A 26,730-nucleotide genomic window follows, 5' to 3' on the forward strand; every position below is an offset into this window, starting at 1 on the left:
GGCAAGGTCGCTAACCGGTGTCAGATCCTTTACAGCTACGCTCTCACGTTCGAGATGCGCATGCGCAACCCAGGGCACGTTTCACCCCGTGCGCTCTGAACTCCATTAAACCATAACAGGAGGGCCCACACTTGCGCACCTTGATGACGTCATAGTGTCTGTGAGGGGTGGCTACCAGCCTGAGGAAAGCGTGGACTCCCTCCCCCGCACCCTTCTAAGTAATGGATATCATATCCTGCCCCTGAAGTTCTGGGAGAGACCAATCCCTCCCGACGGGCGGCCCTTTCGTGAATGGGCCCGCCCCCCCAAGGACCTTAAAATGCTGCTCACCGATTATGACCTTACCGCCACAGGCCAGCATAGTTGACCGACTATCTGGCCCCCCCCCGCACCTACCTATAGAAAGGTCATAACCTACCTCCCAAGACCTCAACCCATGCCAGGATATACCTTATGAAAAGGGCATTCCCCGCCTCTGTTAAATGGACCCCGTCCAGCAGGTAGAAGTGCTCCCCCCAGATGCACCCATGAGGTATGGTCTGTAAGACCGGAGTTCTGAGTAACTTGTCCAGCTTGTTGTTGACCCTCTTTACCGAGTGATTCAACGCGCTAACTGAGTCCCCCCCTCTCCACTGCATTCTCGGTATCAGCTGTGACCATACAATCACGCTCCCCGGTAACCACTTTGCCAGCCACCCTGCTGGTGATATAATCTCTACCCCATGCCAAGATATTCCTTATGAAAAGGGGCATTTCCCGCCTCTGTTAAATGGACCCCGCCCGCAGGTAGAAGTGCTCCCCCCAGATACACCCATGAGGTATGGTCTGTAAGACCGGAGTTCTGAATAACTTGTCCAGCTTGTTGTTGACCCTCTTTACTGAGTGATTCAACGCGCTGAGTCCCCCCCTCTCCACTGCATTCTCGTTATCAGCTGTGACCATACAATCACGCTCCCTGGTAACCGATTTGCCAGCCACCCTGCTGCTGATATAATCTCTTCCAGGAGGACCCTTCTACCCAGGCCTGCCAGATCATTCCCCCCTAGATGAAGGATCACCGCCGAAAGAGGTGCAGTATGTCTTCTTAGTAAATCCGACATATAATCCCTGACCTGACTGAGGCAAAGCCCCCCCCTGCCGTGGAAGGAGACCGTGCACCCCCCACTCTCCGCCCTCCGTCTACCCGATCCTGCAAGAAATAGGATTAGCGTGCTTTACATATGAATGTCCTAGTACCCACACTACCACTGTCTTCTTTATGTCCTCCTGGCAATTCTGTGATGCTGATGAGTTGATGTGATGATCCATGGGTAGTTTCCGTCCTGCGTCGCAGGCCCAAGAAACAAAACAATCAACCCTGAGCTGGCACCTCCTGCGTCCTTGCTCGCTCGCCCATCCCACTTGCGTTGATGCTTGCCCTCCTTTACCTGACATAAGCATCCCTTGGGCTGTCCACCTGTTGCAGCTGTTGTGATGTGGAGCACTTCACGGATGTCCACCATGGGCCCAGCCATACATAAATGGAAAAGATAAACACAAACCATCAGTGTTTCTGGCGATAACTGCCGTACACGTGCTTGTCTTACATTGCCATCACATGCTAAGTTTTAGATAAAAATTAGCGCCCGATGCATACTCATTAACACTTCCAACTGTAAGTGTTCTGTGAGGGTGCCTGGTAGTATGACCTTCATGAAAGCCTAGACCTGTAGTCCACCGTAAATGCAATAGCCCATTAATGATTACTTCAGGACAATGCACAGTGTGAAATGCCGTGCAATAGCGCTGTACGATGGGTAGGGTTCCTGGCTTCCTAACTATAGCTGCCCCACCAGTGTCTGCATTCATTGTCATCAGATGCTAAACCCTAGCTGGCATTAACCCCGTATGTAAGTGCATGGGGTCCACCGTGAATCCAATAGTGCCCACGTGACTCCTTAAGGACGTTAGACAGTGTGAAGTGCACCTTCCTTGTTACTAAAATTCAGCTGTAGACCAGGACATCTCCTCCTATTCCTGGTTTTCCGCCCATGTCTTTATGCAATAGAACTAAGATTGAAAGGGACAGTCTGTTTGCCATTACCGCATCAAAGTCTTTAAGCATAGGATCAGCACCGCCCTAACCCTGCTAGGCTGTACAATTGGCTTCCTATTATCACATTCATCGTTACTAAAAGAAAATTGTGCTGCAGACGAGGACATCGCCGCTTAATCCTGGTTTTCTACCCACATCCTTATGATAGGATCTATGTGTGAGAAAAAAAAAAAAAAGAAGGACAGTGTTTGACAGTGCAGCATCCAAGTCTTTACACAAAAGGATTAGCACAGCCCCAACTATGCCAGGCTGTAAAATCGCACCAGAGCCTTTTTGCTCCCCACTTTGGCGTCTGGCAAATACCATCCCAGCCAACCGGACCTGATCACAAGCATCCCCAGACCTATGTGATGCCACAACTAGGCTCTTGGACACCTTTTGAGGTGTGACATCCGGGGCCAGGGTGCGTAGTAAGATCAGGGCCCCCCAGCAATCGGTCATTAGCGTGGGGAAGTTCCAAGCTTGCTGAGACTATCGGATCGGTTGATGTCATTGACCTTAGTACTAACATGAGATGGCCTGTGAGATAAAGGCTTTTCCTTTGCGTGGGTTAAATAAGTTCACTGACTAATTATTTGCCTCCAACCTCATAAAGGGACTAACTGGATGTGCTCAGAACCAACACATGTATGTTGTACACTCCTGGTGTGGCCCTCCTTTCATTTATTCATTCCTGAGATTAAGATTGGTAAAACAAGCAGCTTTACATTCCTCCAAGATTTAGCCTGAAGGCTTCCCTCCACAGCTACCACTAGGATAGCTTTCAAATACAGTTGTTATCTAATACCACCGAACAATTTGCGGTAGAAACATAAAATTGAGGTAACCCCCCAAGGATAAAACTTCTCATTTTGGTCTTTCGCCGACGGTATCATTGAAAATTCACAGATTTCCACAATCAGCGCTGCTTGTGGTTCCTAGGAATGATTGCGCACCGCGCAATACAGTCAGTCATTCACAGTAATGGCTGAAATAGACCCTGCAGAGCCCAGGCTTCTGGGGGCATCACTGGTCGATGCCACCAGTCTCTCCCGTATAAGGACCACGCTACCCTACCTCAAAGTATCAATGTAAAACACGAAAATTGAAATATTCCAATTCCTTTGTATGGCTTTCCGCCCTGAGTTGCAACAGAACGTGGTTGACGTCTGTGCTTAGCACCGTTGACGCGCAACCTGGAAAACTGGCTAGCACACTATCAAGCCCTACACTTACATACCTGTTTGCTCGCAAGGAGGACCCCAGAAAGCGGGCATTAGCATGTAGGAGTTATCATGATTCTTTACTATCAACTCAGTAGATACCAATGATAATCATTCTAGAGTGCAAGCACCAAAGCGCTTCTTCTGCAAGTGGCACGCTACACTGGAACCCTAAGTGAATTGGAGGAGATCTAGTACAGAGAGATAAGACCGTAATTTGGGGGGGTGGACATGTGAGTTTGATATCTGGATTGGGATAGAGCATTGGTAAAAGAGGGAAGGGTTTCCATTCAGTCCCAAACACATGACCGGAAGTGGAGCCAGTAGACTCATTTCCCCCGGTTAAATGGGTTGTTTGACAACGCTCTGTGCAAGCCCTCGTGTTCTTGTGTCTATGAAGCATACTTTCACAACAGTTTCTGGAATGCATAGAACTTTGATGAGAATACAATAAAAAGATTCCGCACAGCCATGCTGACTTGGACATCATGTGTTCAATGAAACAATATTTAAAGGTTATCATGGTGCATAGCCAGCTTGTAAATGCTAAAATTCAAACTAAACCAAACATGCCGGTCTCCAACTCATCTAGGGCACCCATTGACATTTATGCTGTGCTACGTCAGTTTTAGAAAGTGCATAGAATAACCAGTTTGAATCTATCATGACTAATGATGAGGAAAAGGGGCACAGCCCTGCTCCAAGGCAATAGCCCTTGATAACTTGCCACTTTCTAACCATCATAATAACGTATTATCCTATTGAGTAAATAAAATAACAGACCGGAACCAGACTTCAGGCGCAAGTCTTAGCTTAACAGATAGTTCCTTGGGTGTATCTATGATGTACTCAAAAAACCCTTCATGAAGAGACTCCGTGGTGAACAACCGTCTGTGATTAGGTTCACTGCTACAGGTAAACGGACGTATATATTTCATCCGTTGTAGGACAGAACCGCAACAACTTGTGGTGCAACCCACGCACCAATACGTCTTTCCTTATATTGTGAGCGGTTGAAACCGTGTGGGCGTAGCAAGCCCATGGTGCTCATGGCGAACGTAATCACATCTACAAACATGCTTGAAATTGTGGGCTGATATAAAAGTACATGTATATCCTAACCATCACGTAGTCTTGAACCCTGGTCTCCCACACCAGAGTCGGCAGTCTTGGCTGCCGTCCCATCTCCCCGCCCAATGTCTACCTCTTTGCCTACGGCGTCTGTTCTGCCTTTCTCTGTGCCCGTTAGAGTGTCTTGGTGTACCTGGCTAGCAGAGATAGATTAGTTGTAGTGCTGACAGAAAAGACGTGCACATGAAACAGGCTCTGTGTAGTAACATCACTCATGGAAATAGACCGTAGAGCAAGTATGCAACATAATGACAGCCTAATGTGCACTCATCTAAAAAGCACAAAAAACGTGGATGAATTACAGATGAGTGGGTCAATGAAGGGTCAAATTTTTAGGGGTAATTAATATTATCGTTCACTTATGGATTGTGCAAAAGGACAATTGAGAATTCCTTAGGGTACATTAAGGGTGTTGCCTATATATAACCCACTACCCCAGAGACAAACAAAGTCGGGAAGTGAATCAATCAGGCTAGCAGCATATACCTTCTCAGCACTGCAACATATCCACATTTTTGAGCTTTTAAACCAAGAAATGTGGCCTGCGGCGATCACAGTGCATGTTACAGCATGCTATATCCTGATTTCCGCTAAGCATGAATAAAGAAGGCTGAAAATTATCTTTGAAAGATCACAAATGAAAAGTGCTTTTCTTGTGATGCTGGCTAAGTTTATACGTACAGGTACCGACATTTCATTCGTGTTCATACTGTGCCGAAAATTAACATTAGTTCGTCAGCAGGAAGGCACAAAAGCTTCCTCATTTCTATTAAAGTAGTGCTCGCTCTGTAGAGCAGCATTATCAACTAGGTGCCATCTGGGGTTTTTACAAATATTTGTGAACATTACATTTAGGCATCCTATATCGAGAAACAATCTTGTTTTCCAGCAGCCTTAAGAACATCCGGACTCCAAAGGCCATTACAGCAGCTACATCGCTCGCTAGCCTTCCCTGCCCCTCAGATGCGCCCCGGGGATCAGTCCACAGAGATTATTAGTGTTAGTGTGAAAGCGGTAAAGGGCCATCTTCACCCGATGAGTCACCGAGCTGACTGGACATTTTTACTTTTAAAATTGAGAACGCATACATTTTTTGCACAATCTGCACTTGAAAGTATGCCCCTTACGGGGATTGAACCCGTGATCATAGCATTGGCAGCCTCATACTCCAACAACTGAGCCACTATTACGCCATCCCAGTTAAAGCTCTAAGACATCGTGTCGGTTCCCTCGCATCCCATACGTTACGCACACATAATTATGGCGAAAATCACACCCCTCAGTGCACCATAGCGCGGGATTACTCACACTCTGTCCCCGTCGTCTCGCCTGCCGTTCAGCCTGCTCGCCACCTAGAAAACCGTGATGCGCGGCCGCCCGACTCTCCTGCTGCCCCGAGGAGACATTTGTGTTTCCAGCAGTTCCATTTTCACTCACATCTGATTCACTCATATCTCCTGTCAAGTTAGGGGGATTTTTTTACGTAGTTCACTTTCAGCGCATCAAATCGCCTTGAAAATGTTAGGATCCTTCCTTGTTTATATTCATTGCCATCCCTTATGAATTTCCTATTTTTCGGCTCTCCTCCTATTTTCCTCCTATATTTCTCAAGGCGAGTTTCCATGTCATTTCTTAATTTACTTGATTCTTCCTTGTTCAGCAGTCCTACTGTATTTTCCAATTCTTTGATAAGGGTGTGTATTTCTTCTAATTAAGTATCTGCATATTTTATTAAGATTTTCATCATGTTTTTTTAACACAGTGTTATTATCACCCCATTCTTTTAACATATCAGTTTTGGTTTCTGGATGAGTTGGTAAAGTAAAGATCCTTAACCCTCTTGTATACAATCTATTTCAAGACATTTGTGTAGAGCCGTGATTTCCCAGATTTTGCGGATTTCCTTTTTTGTTTGTCTTTCTAGCTGTAGAAACAGTTGTTTAAGAGATGGGTTGTGTTTGGGCTGCATGTCATTTATTTCAACTACTTCCGCGCGTTCTCCCGTGCTTTGTTGAAACATTGTTGCCATTTTCTGTGCTCGTTTCTCTTTGCGCGCCTCCGTTATGTTTTGTTTAGATGTCAGGAATGCATACACACAATCCTTTTATCAGTTTGCTCCGGCTCACAGTTTTGCTATCATCAACATTTTCTGAAGGATCTCTACTTTTTGGTAACACAAAACGCCGAGCCTTCGCGTCAGCGATTTACCAGTGCTGTATTTCCCTTTTCAAGTCGCTTTGAGCGAGAGTGCAATGAATCTGCTTCGTAGCCCCACTCCCCTTTCGGGGAGACTCCTGTCCGGGTGGGGATCCTCCGCTCCATCCATCAGCGCTCAACCCGTCGTGTGTTGATGTTTTATGGCGTTCTCTCGGTCGGGCGCCTCCAGCTGAATTCAATCTGCATACAATGTGGTCAGAAAGCCGGTGCACTCAGCAGCAGGTGCAGGCTATGGGCCGGACCAATGGCCTGAATCAATTTTCCAACAAATTTTAGCCACACACAGAAATCCTTATATTGAATTGATATTTTCTTTTAAAACAGAGCCAGCCTATCAAAACCGACACGTTTTGGCCATTACAGCCTTTGTCTCAGTAGGGAGACACTACTTTCACATCCTGTTTTATAGTACTTCCTGTTAAAAACACTCCCATTGCATTCTGGAAGATGTAGTTTTCATACACTTTTTACCCTCAGACAATGAACACAGTTCTTATTTACAATTGCATTATGTTAGTGTCACATAGTTTTGCAATATCATTGAATATTTCATTTTAAATCATACTTTTAAGGTGCATAGTACATTTGTGCAATTTGCTTGTGTGACATATTTAATTCACATTTACGGGGCAAATTATTAAATGTGTAAAAATTCTTGGACATTAGTAGGTCATGTTTTTCATGTTCATTATCATGTTACTGATATTTACATTTATTTATATATGTACATAATTTTAGACATATAGTATGTCAATGATGTTACCATCCGGATGTTGTGTCCTAGACCCTTTGGTTACAAATGAGCACATGGTCTAGTACATAACCGTGTTTCATTTTAAGTAACCAATGTTTGCAAATGTTTCCCCTCACGTTTACATATCACATACACTTCTTGAAGAAGCAGCAGTCATGATTTCTCATGGACTGTTAAGCACAGGGAAAAATGACATACATAACCAAGAGGACAGGCAATATCTAACCTTCTGCCAGATGAGAAAAAGTGTTGTAGGAGAGTAACAAGAGGAGCTTTCTATCAAGCCTAAAACTCCTATCATGAAATGTATGAACTAAACAGTCCTATCGGTTTCAGACATGGCCTATCAGACAGTTTAAGGTACAGAGTTCACACCACTCTGTTCCAAAATTGAATCAAGGACCTTCCTATACCCTCCCACAAAGAAGGGGGCCACTAACTTGTGTATGCCAAAGAATATACCATAAACTCAGAATTTACCAGCACAGCTCTTCAATGTATTGAAGCACTCATAATAAATATGCAGTCCGCTCAATAAGAGAAACAAACTGCACTGATTACCTAGTTATGAAAACTCAGAGGAGCATGTAAATGTAACAGAACCTCACAAAGGGTTTCACAAGGGAAAAAGAACAGCAATTAGTTTACTACAATAGCCCTTAACAGTATAACTAAGAACAAGAAGGACTTAGATAGTTTTCTCTGATATACAGCTAATAGTAAACAAATCGACTACGAAATGTATACTTAAAGAGCTATACAATAGAAAACCAAAACTCCATGCAGAGTAAGTTGTATACCCAAGAAGGGGTATAAACTCTTGAGATTCAGCTCCTCATCAGAGTAAATAAAAGACCAAATCAGCTACACAGCTGCAAATAGAATCCAGAGGTTAAAAAAGTCAAATCCGGAGTCAAACACACTAACTTATAAGGAAGAAGTAGTGCTTATTACTTCAACACTACAAAGACAACAGCAGAGGCAGGATTTACATTCTTAACCTAAGATCCATGGCCGTGGCTATATAAAGGATAAGCAGAAAACCTGATGAGGCCAAACTACAAGTGACCAGCCATGAGGCGCTTTATAGCTAAATCTGCATGGCTGTCAAATAAACAAACACCATCAAAGGACATGTCTTTCAAGCTCTCCCGAACATTATCTGGGAATCTTGACTCACGCAACCAAGCGGGTCTACGGAGAGCAACAGATTGAGCCATTGGTGATGTCCATTGCCGATTTAATATTAAACTTTGCCATCTCATGTCCATCATGCACAAGCTGAAAGAGTTCAGCCCTGACCCCCTCAGGAAGGGAAGGAAGCAGATGGTTGACAGAGTCTCACAAAGCATATGAAGCCTTAGGACCTCAAGCCCGAACTAGCCGACGCAAAGGTATTCCGGTCACACACATCCAACCACCTAGACTCGCTACCTGGTGGAAGCAAAGGCGAAACATCCAAATTTGGCAAAGTTGTAGCAGTTCGCATGACAAATACTTTAGCTGAAGGGTGTTGAGAAAGACAAGCAGAGTCGTCCATACAATGGGAAATGGCACAATCAACAGAGATATGCGACACAGGCCTCACCCAAGTACCCAGGAGAATATCGTACATGAACTCTTTATAAGGTAGTAAGGGTTCAACACCTGTGACACCCTGATGAAAAAGATCCAATAAAGGGTCAGATGACAAAGTCACAGAAGGAAGCTGCAATTTCAAGACCTCAGCAGCTCTATTCATAACCTGAGCAAAAGCTGCACTAGCCTCCGTCGCCATTTGTGTCGAGAAAGAAGATCATAATTAAAAGAGGGTTGCAGCCTACTGTCCCCACCAAATGCCACCAAAGAACCTCCTATAAGAGGAAGACCAAGACCAACCAGTTGACATCACTAGCGGCTGCTGAGTTACCTTGCAATGCTGGAGGAATACTAACAGAACTAGCTTCATCCTCAGAAGGTAAAAAAGAAGGCGCAGTGGCTATGAGCACCATGAACGGTGTCTCCGACATTGTTCTGGCGTCATATCTACTTCCAGTACCACCTTATCCAATGATGACAGCATCAAGAGTGGAAGCCGCACCAGGCTGTGTACCAATGCCGTAATGGCTCCAGGCATGGAGTCAAGGTCCTCGACCAGCGCTGAGGGCGAACCAGCCGGCATGTTTCCAATCAGAGTACCTTCTACCTCTTTGCGGCACAAAGGCGCACCAGGGGGAGGCATGGCCCCAAAAAAGGAATGCAGGGCATGAAAATATGCCTCCAACAGGGTCATAGTCGCCCCAGCTAAGGAGGGAGGCTCGGGTTGACTCTTGTGCTACATCATCCGGTAAGTAACGGGAGGAACCAGCAACTATGCCATGATGCCGTGAGGCGGAATGCCTCCGTCACGTCAATCCCTTATGACAGAATTTTCAGGACTTGGGTGAGTGGCGCCCACGAGAATGGCTCCTTAAACAGCCCCAGGCAGGAACCTCAAAGCAGGAAGGAAATCACTGTCACCTAGACTCCAATCTGGAGAGCCGCGCCATCAGCAACTTTATTTGCCTTTCCAGCAAGGTAATTGGTTTTCAGCCGCTTACAGGCATCGCACTCCTGAGAATAGTGGTGCTCTCCTAGGCACCACATGCAGATGGGATGAGGATCCGTAGCTGACATCTGTCGGATATAGGTCTTGCATAGCTTAAAACCCCAAGGCATAGGCGCACTCTTCCCTGATGCAAAAAGGCGTCGAAGTAGGCCAAACACAAGAGGAACGAGGAAAAGCTTTTCTGGATCCCCGTTGTAGTGCAGTTAAGAAGAAACTGATGTCCGTGCACCAGAGGGTAATTATATGGCTCCACGGACGTCATGTCTGGAGACAGCATCATAACAGAACCGTACAAAGCCATCCCCCGGCACACAGAGGTACTGTTGAAAAATTTCTGGATCCAGGCTGCCGCCTGGTGAGAATTCAAAAGTCAAGGAATCTAAAGCTAGATGTCTTTATCAGATTGAGAGAAACAGCTGAATAGGGCGTAAATGTAAGGTGAAAAACTGTGTGCCAATGTTTGTTTGCAAAAGAAAATCCATTATTAGGGATATTAAATACCATAAGCACACCAAGGAATGTCTATGATAAGTGCCGGCTCCTACGTTAAGGCGGAAGAGTGTCGCCCCAGTGCTTTTAAACTGTGTAAATAAAGGAAACATGAAATGATAATAACTCAAAGTATTTATCATTTTATGTTTTCGTGCTGCTTTTCAGGTGGGCGGGGCTGCTCTGCTCTTAGAGCAGGGCAGGGGGGGAGTGGTTAGCCCAATCCAAGTGCGCAATGACTGTTTGGCTGGCCCTCTGGGGCCATCCAAACAGTCATGCGCACTTCACATGTTCTGCATTACAGCCTGCGTGGAGAACATGCCCAGGCCCCCAGTCCACATCTGAGCACCGAACCACGGTGCGCAGACTAATCACAACACAGCATTGCAACATTATGATTGGTCAGGGGAGCCTGGGTGCTTCCTGGTTCCTGTTCGGCTGAGTCTTGATGCGGAGGAGAGACATGGCAGCGATATGGTAAGTTATTTTTTAAATCATTTTTTACATCCCCCCATTCTCCCCTGCCCCACCCCGCCAAAGCCTAAGAGGCATACAAAAGATGTTCTATGAGGTACAGGGCAAGGCAATAGTGCATCCGCACAAAATACCATAATAATGATTGCTTGCATGAAGTATGGTAAGAAGAAAAACGCCTAAAACATAAGGTTTGAATCCCACTTCTGGCCATAAAACAAAAATCGACTCCAATCCACCATGATGGTTTGGAACTAAAAATAGCACCTTTGAAAGGCAGGAACACCTTACTGGTTGCCACGCTAAAGTGAAATGTTTAGAAAAGAACTGGAAGCCTGAAGCCTACCAATGGCTTATTAGAAAGAAACAAAGAGCGACTCGACTATGTCCTTGGGGAGCTAGTCCAGCAAGACCGCTGGAAAGACGGAGTTAGACAGTAAACAGAGTTGAAAGGCCTCACCGCCCCAATTGTCCCGAAAACGTTGTAATGCAGTGTCTGCATGGGCACTGAATTGATGGGTGTCATCAAAAACCTAGAGGTGCGCAACCAGGAATGCCGACATTGTGCCACTTAAGAGGCCATAGCCTGATCCATACCACATCGAAGGATCTGTTTAGCTTCTTGTTGACATCCCATATTAATGGGGCAAGATTGTTCCAGGTCTCATTCATAAGGGAGGGCAGCAATGTATGGAAAAAGTGTCCAAGGATGCAAAAAGTATTACGGGATCACAGTGCAGAACGGGTGGAGGTAAAAATAGGTCTATGAGACCAGTCGCATTCTCCCAAAGTCATTATTCACACACGAAAGCAACTGGACTGAGAAAAAAAGGAAAAAGTAGACAGGTAAGGATCCTCTTCTAGGAAGAATTTGCTTCCTAGCACCGCTTGCGTATGCGCCTCACTCACTTTATCGTGACAGGCTTCATCATCGGCGCCTATCCACACCCTGGTAGGGTAATACCCCCAGGGCGGACTCAACCACAAAGGAGTGGGAGTTCTTAGATAAAATATGTCTGGATAAGCAGGGATCTAGGAGAAAGATAGGAGGTCAAAATACCTACTGGGATACCCAAAGAGTTTCATTATTCATAGGGTACCTGGGGTATGAATAAAACGTTTTAGGGTTTTTATTGAATCTAATTATTCAATTAACCCTACTATGTAAATGCCAACATGTTTTGGCCCATACTAAGAGCCCATCCAAAATCTGGCTGGATAAGCAGGGATCTAGGAGAAAGATAGGAGGTTAAAATACCTACATGGATACCCAAAGAGTTTCGTTATTTATAGGGTACCTGGGGTATGAATTAAAAGTTTCTTTACGGTTGTAAATGCCAACATGTTTTGGCCCATACCAGGAGCCCATTCGCGTCTGGGGGTCTTTGTCAGGGCTGTTTAATGTATCCCTGCCTTGTTACGCATGCATACCATGCACATTCGTGAGGCCTAAGGCTCTCATCGGTCTTGATCTTCTGTCCTTGGGGATTACCCTTGTTCTGAGTTTTTTGAGGGTCATGCGAGTCTGGAGCATGTTGTTGTCCTGTAGTCACACTTTCATCAAGGGTCAGGCACCATTGATATATCTACGTGCAATTGAGATCCAGATTGCTGCCGACCCTTAGCAGTGCCTGATCCTTGAAACCATTGAGGGCAGAAAAAAGAGGCAGTGGCAGCACAACTATGCATAGAAAAACCAAAGGTGATGATGGACGGAGCGTTGATAATACAAACACTCACCCCCAGTCAACTGATCTGGGTTTAATCCATCACCGTTCTTTAGCTCACTCCGCCACCCCAGTTCAGACATGGCCATATGCGAATCAGTCTGACCCTGTGCCTCATGGGAACAGTCCATCCCGAACTGTCTTCCCTGGACCGGAATCAAGCTACCCAGGACCGGTTTCTAGTACAACTATGCATGCCAACTGACCCAATTCAGGCAGGAGGCTCCTGATGTTTTTAAACCCAAAGGGGCTTTATTTTATCAGTCTCCAGGCTAAAGTCTCCTCTTTTTCAATGTAAGTGAAATTGTAAAATATATTCTCTAGGTTTTATTTTTCAAAATCTCTGTCTTACCAAGTTAAATATGTTGGCAATTACGGTACATTGGATCACGGAGGGCAGGAGGAATGGGGGAAGGACATGGACTTGAATAAGAGAGAGCAGGGACACTAAACTGACCTTACCGGGCAGCCATCAGGGGTTGCAGCAGCACAATACACCAGACAGGGCAAGTGGTATAGCAGTGCAGCACAACAGACCATGGAAAGCAATAGGGAGCGGGCAGGGCCATGCACATGGACAACAAAGAACAGAGGGGAAAGAGACAAGGGCAGTAAACTCATCATACCGGACACATAGGAGGGACTGCTGCAGCATGACGGACTATGAAGGGCAGTAGAGGGAGAAAGGCATGACAGCGGAACAGACAAGGCAGGATGGAGGGATAGGAGACTGTATATGGAAAATGGAGGGCAGGAGCAACAAACTGACCATAAAGGACAAGCGAGAAAGGGCACTGGAATCACAACATACCATGGAGGGGGACTAACTACATACACACAGACAATAGAGGGAAGGTGGGAGGGGGTCAGGGGCTGCAAGCTGATCACACAGGGTAGGTGGGAGGGCCTGTGGCAGCACAGAAAACCATGCATGGAAAGTGAGAGGGTAAGTAGCAGTGCAACAGCCATGGTAGGCAGGTGGGATGGGGCAGGGGAGCTTAGAGGACAGAAAGGAGGGGTAGGAGCTGGACACAAACAAAAGATAGCAGGGCAAGGGGCTTCACAATAGATCACACAAGCAAACAGGAGGAGCAGTTGCAGCACAACAGTGCATGGAGAGCAGAAGGGTGTGGCAGCACAATGGACCATGGAAGACAGGAGAGTGGGATAGGGGCATGGAACTTGGACAGTCAGGTTGGAGGTGGTAGGGACAGGTGGCAGCCATCTGACCATGCTAGATAGGTGGGAGGGGCAATGGCAATTCAGCAGAACATAGAGTAGAGGAGGGTGGCAGGTCCATGGAATACAGTGGGCAGAAAGGAGGGAACATGGCCATGCACACAGACATCAGTGGACACGGGGAAGGAGAGTAGGGGCAGCAAGCTACGCATAAAGGCTAAGCAGGAGGGCAATAAAGGGGCATAGAATTGGGAAACGGAGGGCAGGAGGAGTGGGCAGGAACATCAAGCTGAATGGAGGGCAGTGGCAGCACATCGGACCATGCAGGGCAGGAGGGAGGGGGCTGCAGCATGGACTCGGAAAACGGAGGGTAGAGAGCAGGTAGATGGGGCAACAAGCTAACTGTTTACGGCAGGTAGGAAGGGCAGTGGCAGAACAACGGCCACAAACAGCTGTAATGAGGGAGCAGGGTCATGGACTTGGATAATGGATGGTAAGGAAGAAGGGGGAGAGGAGGAGCAAGCTTGGGTGGGGGCAGCACAATGCCAGGCTAGTCTGTGTGTTTAACCCTCCTCCCCCTACTGTGCATTGCAATGAAAACTTACTTAACATTAAAAACACTTCAGAAATTCACAGAAAAATGCAAAGGTTATAGGGACGTTATAGTTAGGAAATAACAATTTTAAAAGTCTTAGAAACTCACTGAAAAAAACCCAAAGGTTACAGGGATGTTATAGCGAAGCTCAGTTTTCTCTCGAACAAAATTGTTGAATTTCAGGAGTTACAGTTACCTGAGCCAACTATAACTCACGCCCCCACAATGCACTGCTTATGACTTCACATATTACATCACTCATGACATGGTCAGTGACACCACTCATGACATCAATGATGGAATCACTGATGACATCATCCACAGAACCACTCACACCCCCACACAACCTCTCACACACCCACTGACACACAATGAGAACCACTCACACACCCACTTACTCATCCACATAGCCACTCACATCCATTCGCTCACCCATACATCTACTTACACAGGCACTCACTCACCATTACAACCATTCACACATCCAGTCATTCACTAATATAACTACTTACACACCCAGTCACTCACTCATGTAGCCTCTCAACAGAGGAACCCACTCAACCTCTTACTTAACCATTCACAAATCCATTCAAGCACCCGCACATCTATTCACTCACTAATACAGCCACTTATAGTCACTCCCCAATACAGCCACTCTGACACCCACTCAGTTAACCAAAAACCCACTCAAACAGCGACTCACTCACCCATACAGCCACTCACTTATCAATAGATACTCACACACCCACTTATTCACACATATAACCACCCACACACTAACTCACACACACAGTCACTCACATACCCGATCACACACGGATACACACAGTCACACAGCCACTTACATGATATATGTTACAAATAGTTTCACCCATTAGTAATATTAAAAGTATATTAATTTAACTCTTGTAGTACTTTAGTATATATATATTTAACACTCAAACTTTTAGAAAACACTCGCAATCATCAGTGATGACATTGACCATGTCATGAGTGATGCAATATGTGAAGTCATAAGCAGTGCATTGAGGAGGCGTGAGTTATAGTTAGCTCTGGTAACCAGAACTGCTGAATTTCACTGGTTTTGTAGGACTAAAATGTGATCCTAACCATAATGTTCCTGTAACATTTGTTTTTACAGTGAATATAAATATATATATACATACTCAAACAAAGCCGTCGAAGGACGGCACACTCAAACTGTGGGTGCAGGCATTTGGGACAACCCCAAAATTAACAACAAAAACAAGAGATGCCATTGCACTCCAGGAATTTCAGATTTCCAATTTATTGAAAATTGATCACCATCTGCGTCTCACCAAACAACCACAGACTCGTTTCGACTAATGCAGTCTTGTTCACAGTGGAGGAATCCTTTTGTAGTTATATGTATACATTTATCCTTATAAACCTTTGAAGGGCATTATGGGACTTGTGGTAAAGTCAATAATAAATTATTATATTGGAAAAAACAATAGGATCTAAAAACATTAAAATACAATATAGTAAGTTTATTGTCGGAGTTTACGGTCGCTTCTTACCTTTGCTAAATTACTGAAAACTCCAAGAGAACATTTTGAGATTGTTATATTCATTGTGTCCTTCGAAGAGATGCTAATGGCAGTTTGTGGTTCAGGCAGTAAAACAAAATCATCACCTGGAATCAGACCTCTTTCCTGTTTGGGATTATTCTTCATCTAGGTGTGAAATAAGAATAAATTACTTTTATAACAAAGTACACATTTCCATACAGAGTGTAGGCAACAATGACAATGTTAGATTGAAACTAAGGTGCATATGCCAAAAGAAATTATCAGTAGCAGTTCATATTACTTGCAAATGGGGGGGGGGGGGGGGGGGAGGGTGTTGTGCGGGATGGTTTAATATAATAAATAATCCCGTGCCGCCTCGCTCCTGGCTGGGTCCCGTGCCTGCATTTTCCAGCTGCTTTCCTGCTCTCCTAGAACAGGAAGCAGGCGTCCTCCCTCCCCTAAGCCAATCACAATGCTGCAATGGCAGCGTTGTGATTGGTTTGGACGGCGCCCAGCAGGGTACCTGTAGGGAGGCCATTTTCTCTATGTAGGCAGAGTGTGTATGACTGGTTTGGTTGGCATCAGAGGGCCGACCAAGCAGTCAGGGCCCATAACATTGGGCAAGCCACTCCTCCCCGACCCATCCAAACCAGGCCTACCATTTTACTTTCTCACAGCGCGAGAAGCTAAACCTAAAAGGGTATTTAAAATACCATTTTATGTAGAAACCTAAAATGGTATTTAAAATACAATTTTATGTTTCTGCTTCTCGCACTGTGAGAAAGCAGTAGGGCGGCGCTCCTCCGACCTAAGGGAGGACCCGTCCCAGAAACATAAACTGGTGAGGTATGTGAATAAAAAACACAATGTTGCAATAAAAGAAAGGCTGTTCAGCATTCACAAAAATACTAACACCTTAGCCTTTACTTAAATAAACACCTCAACGTAACCCAACACCAAAAGAAGATGCTATGGTTTTTTTTTTTTTTTTTACATTTTTGAAAACCTTTATTAGTGCATCTAGAAATTACAAATAGTGGCCTACAACCGTCAGGCCAGCCACAAGTATGGTTGAGCACTTACACAGGCAATACGTTGACGCGACATAACAGCAATATGATCAGTAAGCATTCAGCAGTTACACTGTGGAACCCTTGCTGGCGCGTCTCAGGAGTTCTGAAGGTTAATTTTCAAAGTTTCATTGCAAGCAATAATGTCCGACTATTTAGTTTCAATAAAAAGGAACATAAGCGAAAAGAAAGAACAGGGTCCGTGAAGACGTAAGATAGAGATATCAACGCAGGTATACACACCCCAGTAACTCAGGGAACAAAACCCACCAGGCAGAATGGCGGTCAGGATGTACGTTACCAGGATATTGGACCCAAGGCCCTATCAGTATTCGCCGCCACCCGCCCGGCAAGAACGTCAACACTCACCCAAGACAGAAAGAAGAAGAAATAAATTAGAAGAAGAAACCAAGGCACCATAGGAACAAAAAAGAAACAAAATACCCATCCCACAACCCCCACCCTACACGCATGCAAAGGCTACGGCCTACCCCCCCCCAGCAGCGCGTCTGTCGCCCCATAAACCCGAAATGTAGTAGAGACAGTAAAGAAAGAAAAAGAAGATATAATGTCACCATTAATATAGGGAGCCAGAAAAGACAAGTCTAATCTAATCCTCCCAGGAAACCTAACCCTGGGGGAGGGCCACACTTTCCTTCCAAAATCCGGACTCCCGAACTCACACAGCCCCATACAGCTCCCACACCGTGTTCCAATAAATTCAAAAAACAGTCAGCCAATAGAGAGTCTAAACATCCGTATCTAGAGTCGCAGGTCGACACATTAATTACAACCCCCCCAACCAGAATAAAGAGCAGGACATAGCGATTCCGAGTCAAAGCGGGAAAAAAGGAGTACATTTTGTGCAGTCAGCCGATCAAGACATAGGTCAGTCCGAGTCTCCGCCATCCATCCGAGCAAAGTCACGAGAAAGAACATCAGCCCTGGCCTGAACGGCGAATTCCAGTCTGGGCCGGCCATCGCTGCGAGTATTCCCCGGGTAGAACAAAGGAGCAAGATGGCCGCTCCAAACGAGGAAGAAACACAGGAGGCGGAGAGGAGCGTCCCCGGTCACCACCAGGTCCAGCATCCATTTCGTTGAGCACCCCCTCCGCAACGCACAATCTCCACCACTGTAGAAAAACGGCTCCAGAAGCAAAGACCTTAGGGGGAATCAGGCACTGGGAGGCCGATGAACAGAGCCATTGTGGGGAAAGAGTCACAGTTCCCAATGTGGGGGGTAACATTGTAGCCAAAGCCTCACCAAGGAGAGGATCAGCAACATTGTCGTCAGGGACACGGCACATTTCCGCCCTCACATCTTGCAACCTTGTATCAGCTCCAGACAGTGCCGGAGGTGGCAGGGACTCAGTCAGCCCTGGTCGCGTTACACAAGAGGAAGCACCCTCAATCTTCTCCGTCAGCTCCTGGACGTTACGCCGCCATGTTGTCGCCAAGTCCGCAAGGGCGAGCAGGATATCCCCATAGGTCAGGGTGTCCTGAGTCAGCAGCAGGTCCGCGGCGAGCGGCGATGCCCTGGGGTCCGCTTCCAGCCCAATAACAGGCAGGGCAGCGCGCGGCAGAAATGATGGAGCAGCCGTCGCCTTGTCATGAAGGGCGAGCGCCATTGCCGCCACTCAGGAAATCCGCAAGGATGAGGGGGGGGGGGGGCGATCTCACTTTCCAGGGAGGCAGGCGTTAATGCTCCGGCGATAATGCAGCCCACAGCAAGGGGTTGCACAGTACAAAAATCACCTTCCCGCCAATGCGAGTGTCCTGCAGCCGAGATTCGCCCCAAAATGGGGAATGCCCAGGCGATAAGCAGCAGAGCGGGGGGAAGCGCCGCGCAGGGGATCCAGTCACAAAGACCCACCTCGGCCAAGGTGAGGCACTCTGCATCGGGAGAGAAATGAAAAGCCCAGTGTCGAGATCGTAGCACTCCCGTAGGCAACGGCACCTCCCCCACTCGTCTCACCAGCTCGGTCCCATGGCGTCCAGCGGTAGCGATCAACACAGCTACCCGGGCAGCTCCGAAGAACGACGAAGTCAGTGATTCCTGCACCAATTCAGACTGCAGAGGTCTTAATGGAAAGCAGTCGGCTTCTGCGTGTTAGTTCCAGCATTTAAACACGGTGTGAGCCAGGAGTAAGGTCAGGATATTCCGCCAAAGGTGGACGGCTTACGGAGCCGGGAGCTCAGACGTCCTTCCCGTCCGCCATCTTGGCTCCTCCTCGATGCTATGGTTTTTAATGTAGAAGCAATTAATTGAGTCCTTGGTTCCAAAGAAGATCTCTTCACATTTACTACTGAAATGTTGCGTAAGTAGCAAGACCTAACTTTCCAAAAGTCCTACGCGAAATTTTCCAACTCCCCATAAATCAATCTGAATTGAAACAGAGAGCACAGGATCCACTGTGCATTATGCTATTCTGTTTACATAAATCATTTTTTTATTTCCCTCGCTTTTCTTTGTACTGTTAAACTTCTATGAATTGTTAGACCCAACATACTTGGCCTTGTTTTCCTCAACGTTTGGCCTTCTATCCTCCTGTTTTTGCTGACATCGTTTTTGTGCTAGCCTTACGACTCTGCACACTTTACCACTGCTAACCAGTGCTAAAGTGTTTGTGCTCTCTCCTTTAAACATGGTAACATTGACTTTCACCCAATTGGCATATTTAATTTTCTTTTAAGTCCCTAGTAAAGTGGTACTACCAATACCTGGGGCCTGTAAATGAAATGCTACTAGTGGGCCTGCAGCACTAATTGTGCCACCCACACAAGTAGCCTTTTAAACAGGTCTCAGGCCCGCAGCCTGCATGTGCAGTTTTAAACTGTCATAAAGACCTGTCAAAATAAACCTGTTGCCAGGCCTAAACCTTCCCTTTTAACACATATAAGTCACCCCTAGGTTAGCCCCCAAACAGCCCATAAGGCTGGGTGTGGTGTATTTACAAGTTTGGACATGTACTGTTAATGTTTACTTGTCATGATAGTGAAAACCCCCCAAATTAGTTTTTCAGTACTGCAAGGCCTGCTTCTGCCATAAAATAGCATTGGGTTGCCTTACTACATTTAAATTGATAACATAACATTTAATTGTGTGCAGGTAGCATGTTACGTTTAGTCTCTAAAGCGTTTTAATTAAAAAACCTCTTTAATGGTAGAGTTGGATTTTAAGTCCCAATTCTGAAAATGCCACTTTTGGAAAGTTCCCAGGAAGCTTCTTTCAGTCCAGGGAGAACCCGGCTTGGCAGTTCGGGCTGGACTGTTCCCTTGAGGAGAAGGGTCAAGACTAATTTGCATATGGCTGGGTCTGAACTAGTGTGGGGCGGGCGTAGTGATAAAAAGAACAATGGATTTAACCCAGATCTCTGGACTGGCGTTGAAGGTTTGATTCAATCACCATTCCATCCATCATTTGTTGCCACAGCACTTTTGCAAAGTTGGCATTTTTTGCCCCAACCATTTGGTGCCCACATACTTTTCCAACTTCACATGGTTAGGTATAGCTGGCAGTTGGCATTTCTGTATTACTCCAAGACAGTGAGACAAAGTGGAAATTGGTGTTGGCAGGATGGGCCATCTGTGACTTTATAGGGGGAGGAGCTGTCACCTACCACACTTGTACATCACAAAGGCTCAGACTCAAAAAGGTTTCAAACTAGTCTTTTGTGTCCCGAGACAAGCTTGGGCCAGAGCAGAGAGGCAGAAAATTCCAAACAGCCCTGGGAATGGAGCCCTGTAGAAACTTCTACTCCAAAGTTGGCACCAAGGATTAATATTGACGCCCAGACCCAACTCTGCAGTACACCTCTGGATCTGTAGAAGACTCAGAAGAACTGTTGTCCTTCTCTACTGCAAGAAGGACTGCTACTATGTTGCCCTGCTACTCTACTGCCCTGCTGCCTGATTGAAAAGGACTGGACCAACATCTTGAACCTCAGACTGTCAAAGTGACTCAAAGGGCTAGTTGGCTGGCCTACCGATCAGAGCCTCAGGGATAGAAAAGCCTTAAGCTACCATGAATCATACATCTGGAAACTGCCTGCTGTAATTCTACCCCCCCCCCGCCTCCACAAATGGTGGTATCCCAGTCCTGGATCTTTGGAAGTGGGCCTGAGGTCAGGGGCGGCCTTAGGCATGTGCAAACTGTGCACCTGCACAGGGCCACCACACCCCAGGGGCCACCACGCCAATATATATCCTTACTATAATAATCCTGTGAGGATGGATACATATTTGCATGGTGGCCCCTGGCAGGGATTTGGCGGCCTCCGGCTCTGTTCCACTTCCAAACATCCTGACCCCCACCCTCTTCACTGGCCTCCGCGCTCCGCCCCACCCGGACCCCCTATTTCAGGGCCCCCTACCTACACTCCCAGCCCAGGGCCGCCATGAGCCTAGAGCCGCCCCTGCTGAGGTGCTCTGCCAGTCCAGCTGTCGTCTTCTGGGCAGAAGCCACATAGCACAACACATCTTGCAGTTCCACATTGGAACTTCCACTGAAAGATGCATCCCAGACGCAGAACCCTTCAGCTCTGCGGGACCATTGCTACCCATAGCCTCCTTGACACAGGACCTTGCATCTCAGACCAGCAACTTTTTCACTTTTCCACACCAGAAGCGTGGAGCCATGAAGTGACTGACTTGATTGTGTGACATAACTAGGGCCAAGAAAAGGGAGCAATACTAGCCTTAAGAAATGATTCTGCAGAACCGGAAGGCATGGGTGGGTCTGTAAGGAATGTGCAGCTATATATTGTGTTACTGAAGGCAAGTACCTTGATCATCAAAAAGAACTTCTAGATGTAGATTCCTTACCTCTGAATAGATACCCAAGCCACCCCATCCTGGCGGTGGGCTGCAGACAGATTTCTCACACTAAGAAGTCCAACATGACCAAACAGGTAAAATGCCTGTCCCTGCAGACCTGACTGTCCAGGCAGCTGTGCTTGGCAAACATGTGCAGAGATGCTCACATTGCTGCTGGGCAGATGTCCAGGACTGGTACACCCTGAGTTAACGCAATGGTCGCAGCCATCTCCCCCCTGGAATGAGCTAGCAAGCCCTCAGGGGGCTGCCTCTTAGCCAGGGCATAGCAGATCTTAATGCAGAGAATGACCCATCAAGAAATGGTCTGTTTCCGCACTGCCCAACCTTTTTTAGTTCCTCCGTACCCCACAAAGAGTTGGTGTCCACCCAGACTCTTTTGTGCGATCAAGGTAGAACAACAATGCCCTTTTTGGAACCAGATGGTGCAGACACACCTCTTTCTTAGAGAGATGCGGGGGAGCAAAAAAGAACGGCAACTTGATATATTGACTCTGATGGAATGGGGTCACCACCTTTGGCTAGAATGAAGCCCCGGTGCCAAGCACCACTTTATCTTCAAAGTCCATCATATATGGAGGCTTGGATGGCAATGCGTGGAAAGGTATACAGAAGGCCTGAGCTCCACCCGCTAGGAAAAGCACCAACAAGCGACAACTGCCTTGGACGCTCCAGTGTGCCAAACACGGACCCTGCACGTTCTCTTTGGAGGCAAACAGTTCAAATCAAGGCTCTGTGTAGGAAAGTAGAATCTGCTTTCATGGTTACCCCCACTTCTTGCCTGGTGTCAGTGTGCTTTTGACTAGTATGACTGGGATCCTGCTATTCAGGACCCAGGTACATCCACAATTGGCTACTGGTGTACCCTTGTAAGTATGTAGTATATGGTACTAAGGTACCGAGGGCATAGGTACACCAGGGGTCTCCCACGGGCTGCAGCATGTATTGCAGCACCCATGGGAGTCCATTTAAACTATGACAACAGGCCTGCCATTGCAGCCTTTATGTGGTAGTGCTTGCATTTCTAACAACAGATATAAGTTGTCTTATTTTTGGGGTCACAACACTTAAAAGCTATAAGTCACCCTATGGCAGGCTTTTCAGTCCTGAGGGCAGGGGGAAGATTATAAGTGTGATGGTGCCTCTGCATGAGCAGGACACACCTACAAACCCCGGAGTAAATTCTCCAGACTTTGTAAGTGCGGTCAGCCATTTTGGTACACATTCTGGACATCAGTCATTACGAGATGTCTAACTATATAATGGATGCACCAAACCCGGTCTTGTTGGTATCAAACATGTTGGTATCATACCCCAACACTGATTCCAGTGTTGGAAGTATGATTCCATGGACTGGGGGGCTCCCTTTGGGTACCCCCGTACTAACATTAACAGCCTTTCAGGGTCTGACTGCAAGCTAGTGCAGCTGCCGACCACAGACACGATTTATCGCTCCTACTGCCGAGCCATGCTCAAGCAGGGGGAGGTAGAATAATAGGTTTCCTGTCGCAGAAGTTGTGAACACCTCTCAGATAGGACTTCAGTGTATTAGAGTGGGGGCGCTTGCCAGCCCCACCAGTCTGCTTTGAAGGGCACATTTGGTGCCCTCCTTGCATAATCCAGTTTGAGCCAGTTATGGGAGCCCTAGGCTCACACTCTGGCGTGAAACTGGACAGAGGACATGGGAGTATCCTTCGCTCTGTCCATCCCCTCCTACCCAATAGTAATTCCAACCCTTTCCCTAGGGTACTTAAGGGCTTACCTGTTTCTTACATTCATCGTGGTAAGAGACTCAAGCCTGAAACCATGTCACTTTTCACCCGTCTGGACACTTGGACTTTGCCTGGAACCAAGAACGCAACAAGGAAGAATCCTGCTGCTTCTGGTCCCGCTATTATGCAAGTCTTCTTCGTCATCTGTGCCTATGCTTCTTCCAGGATCTTCAACAGACGTATGGGCATCAAGGACACCTAAAGTAATCTCTTTTGGAGTGAAGGAGTCACTCTCCTGCATCTGCAGACACCGCAATGAAGATGACCGGTCTGCTGCTCCTGACGACCCACATACTTCATAAGGCTCAGCAACACAGGTGGTGGTTCTGCAACTCCATCGAGGCCTGACCTGTCCTCTCTGCAATTTTGCCATTGCCAAGGCTCATTGGCTCTGCACTCCAGAGAACTTTGGGCTACAAGAAACTCCAGCCTCCAGTATCTCTTCCTGCCAAGTACACTATCCTCACCAGATCCTCTGTAGCGTGGGTCTTCCTTCTTGGTGAGCTGCTCGAGGTCCTTTTGCGACTCCTGTGCCTTCAGCCTGTAGGTCCTCTTAAGGGTCTTCTTCTGCTCCAGTGTGCTCCCCTGATTGCTGCGGGCCTGCTCTGACTCTCCTGTTCTTGGTGAGTCCATTGGACCTTGCTTGTCCCAACCCTGTTCCTTCTTCGTTCTTGACATCAGTTGCAGCTGCCAAGGCTTGTTGGTACTCGCGCCAGACACTGACCCCCTGGGTCTCGACTTCCAACATGGGAGAGCTTGTGCATGGCTTCTGTCTTCATCAGAGTTGTCTGGTCCCAGCAGCTGAGAGACAAAGGACACCGTCACCACTTCTGAATCGTCCGACATTGGTGGGCATTGCACTTCCTTGCCTCCTGCACACCTCTTAGTGGCATAGACTCTATCCAGTCTGCTTACAATGTCTCCTCTTCCAGAATCCACCCTTGGATTTCACCGGACTCTTGCACAGACTTCTTCAGCAGCATCTTATTCGAGCTCCTCCATTGTGGTCTACGCCGGTTTCCAACGCCACTTCCCACCTATGCACCCGGCTAACCTGGTGCAGGTATCCTGGTTCTTGGGCTATCCACAGGTGGGGTGACTCTCCAACCTTCTTTCTTCCACAGGTTTCTTCAGGGTCCACTGACAAGGGTCCTTCTACTTAAAAACTTCAACAGCGACTTTTCTGTTGAATTCTATTGAGAATGCAATTGTGTTTCCAGTCTGCATACAGCCTCCGTGGGGTTCCTGGGTTTTTACCTTGGGTGGTTCCTTGTATCCCCGGCTACTCTGAGTCTTTTGGTACAAGTCATGATTTTGGTCGCAGTTCGCATTCCACCTTTTTGTATATGGTTTGGTCTCCCCCTGTAATTTGAGCTATTTAACTTATTGAAACTGAAGCATTGTTGTGTATTTGTGTTGATATCTCCATGTAGGAGATATTCTAATGTGATAGTGAGATTTGTGTAATAAATAGATATATTATTATATATACACTGTGTGGTTCTTTTTTGTTTAACCTACACTACCTCATTAAACTGGCATAACAAGCTGCTTAACACTCTTTTAAGATAAGCCTGAAGGCCGCTCACCACAGCTACCACTTTGAGAGCTTGATATTATTATTAAAGACCACTAACATCACCATAAGGGTTCCCTGGATTAGTGCAAGGTGCATCACTTAAATACCTGTGCACCATATACTAAGCCACCCTACTACATTGGTGTGCAGCAGTTGGGATTTAAGCCGGCACTGTTTTGCAAGCTAATATAGATGTGGGTAGATGGAAAACCATCACTAGCATAGGCACAACTATTTTTGTAATGAGTAAGTGCTACTGAACTTTTGGATTGGTGGTGAAGGGTCTAGCACAACCTTTCCTCCAATCTTTTGAAGTTTAGTTTCACAAGAGTAGGTAGGTGCAACACCACACTACACCTAGTTACCATGTCTTTAGTTGGGGAGGCCAGTGGGTCCCAGCCCTCTAGGTACAGTGATCTGAGGTTCCAGAAACTCAGGACCCTACACAGCTAAAGACAGGTAGTAAACCTAACAAAGAACAACTTATAGAGATTCTCCTTCAGAAAGACCTTCAAAATCCTGAAAGGCCATAATGACTTTGGGATGGATGGAGGCCAAGAAGAAGGGTCAGGGGGGCTCACCCCACTTCTGAATATGACCAGGAGGACTCTTATGACTCCACACTGGTGAATTCTGATCCCCCAAGGAACAATACAGATGGTACAGAGGGAGTCTGTAGCAGTAGGCCACCCAATATTTCCCCTGGGAGGGAGAAAAGAGTCATGGGGAGGTCTAGATCGCCCTCTGTCAATTCCAATGCCTCTAACAATTCAATTGGGAGCTCCATCTTTTAGTCAGAGGGAGGACTCCTTAGAAATGGAATACCACCTGCTCAAGCTTGAAATAGCCATGCTCAGGCTCAAGAAGGAGGAGTTGGCCCTTGATAAGGAGATATATTTATCAACAACAAAAATCCTGTCTTACGGACGTGAATTATGTCAGTAGATTTTATAACGGAACAGTCAAATAGTACTGATCACCGTTATCCACCCCTATATATTTTATTTTGTTTCGGGGATGTTTTACTGCACTACGTACAACGTTTTTAAGAATAAAAAGGAGAACCTATTGGCCGACAGTTCTTTGACAGTCACACAGAACAATAAGAGACAACTGTCTGAAACCTTAATCAATACCATGTATACACGACATAACATTGGAAACAGGCAGAGTTCTACTCAAAAAATATGTGAAGAACCGAATGACACTCACAGGAACACCACCATTGGGGCAACTGGTATGTAATCTCCAGACAGGGCCCCTGTTTCATCATTGGTAGTCATTCGGTTCAAAAGAAAATGTGTCCAAAACAACAAACCAGAGTGCTGGAAAAAGTGGTAGCAGAAAGAATCTGCTTGGGACAATCAAAAGTGCTTAAAATCAGCAGGCGCACCTCCCCGCAAATTTATTCATAGAAAATGGGTGTGCACTGTTAAATTAAAAGAAAAAGGAGGATACAGTTGCACAGGAGTAGCTGAACTAGAAAATCAAGAA

At 46.5% G+C, this 26,730-nt stretch overlaps 1 protein-coding gene across 1 annotated transcript in view; it reads right to left on the reverse strand.

The window, feature by feature from the left end:
• VPS13C (vacuolar protein sorting 13 homolog C) overlaps positions 1 to 26,730 on the reverse strand; it is a 2,437,235-nt gene that overhangs the window by 1,001,774 nt on the left and 1,408,731 nt on the right. The window contains exon 56 of the mRNA XM_086955811.1: positions 15,992 to 16,147. Coding sequence (XP_086811937.1) covers positions 15,992 to 16,147 — 156 coding nt within the window. The remainder of the gene's footprint in view (positions 1 to 15,991; positions 16,148 to 26,730) is intronic.

This window comes from Lissotriton vulgaris, chromosome 2_1, assembly GCF_964263255.1.
Source record: "Lissotriton vulgaris chromosome 2_1, aLisVul1.2, whole genome shotgun sequence".
Classification (NCBI taxonomy): Eukaryota; Metazoa; Chordata; class Amphibia; order Caudata; family Salamandridae; genus Lissotriton; species Lissotriton vulgaris.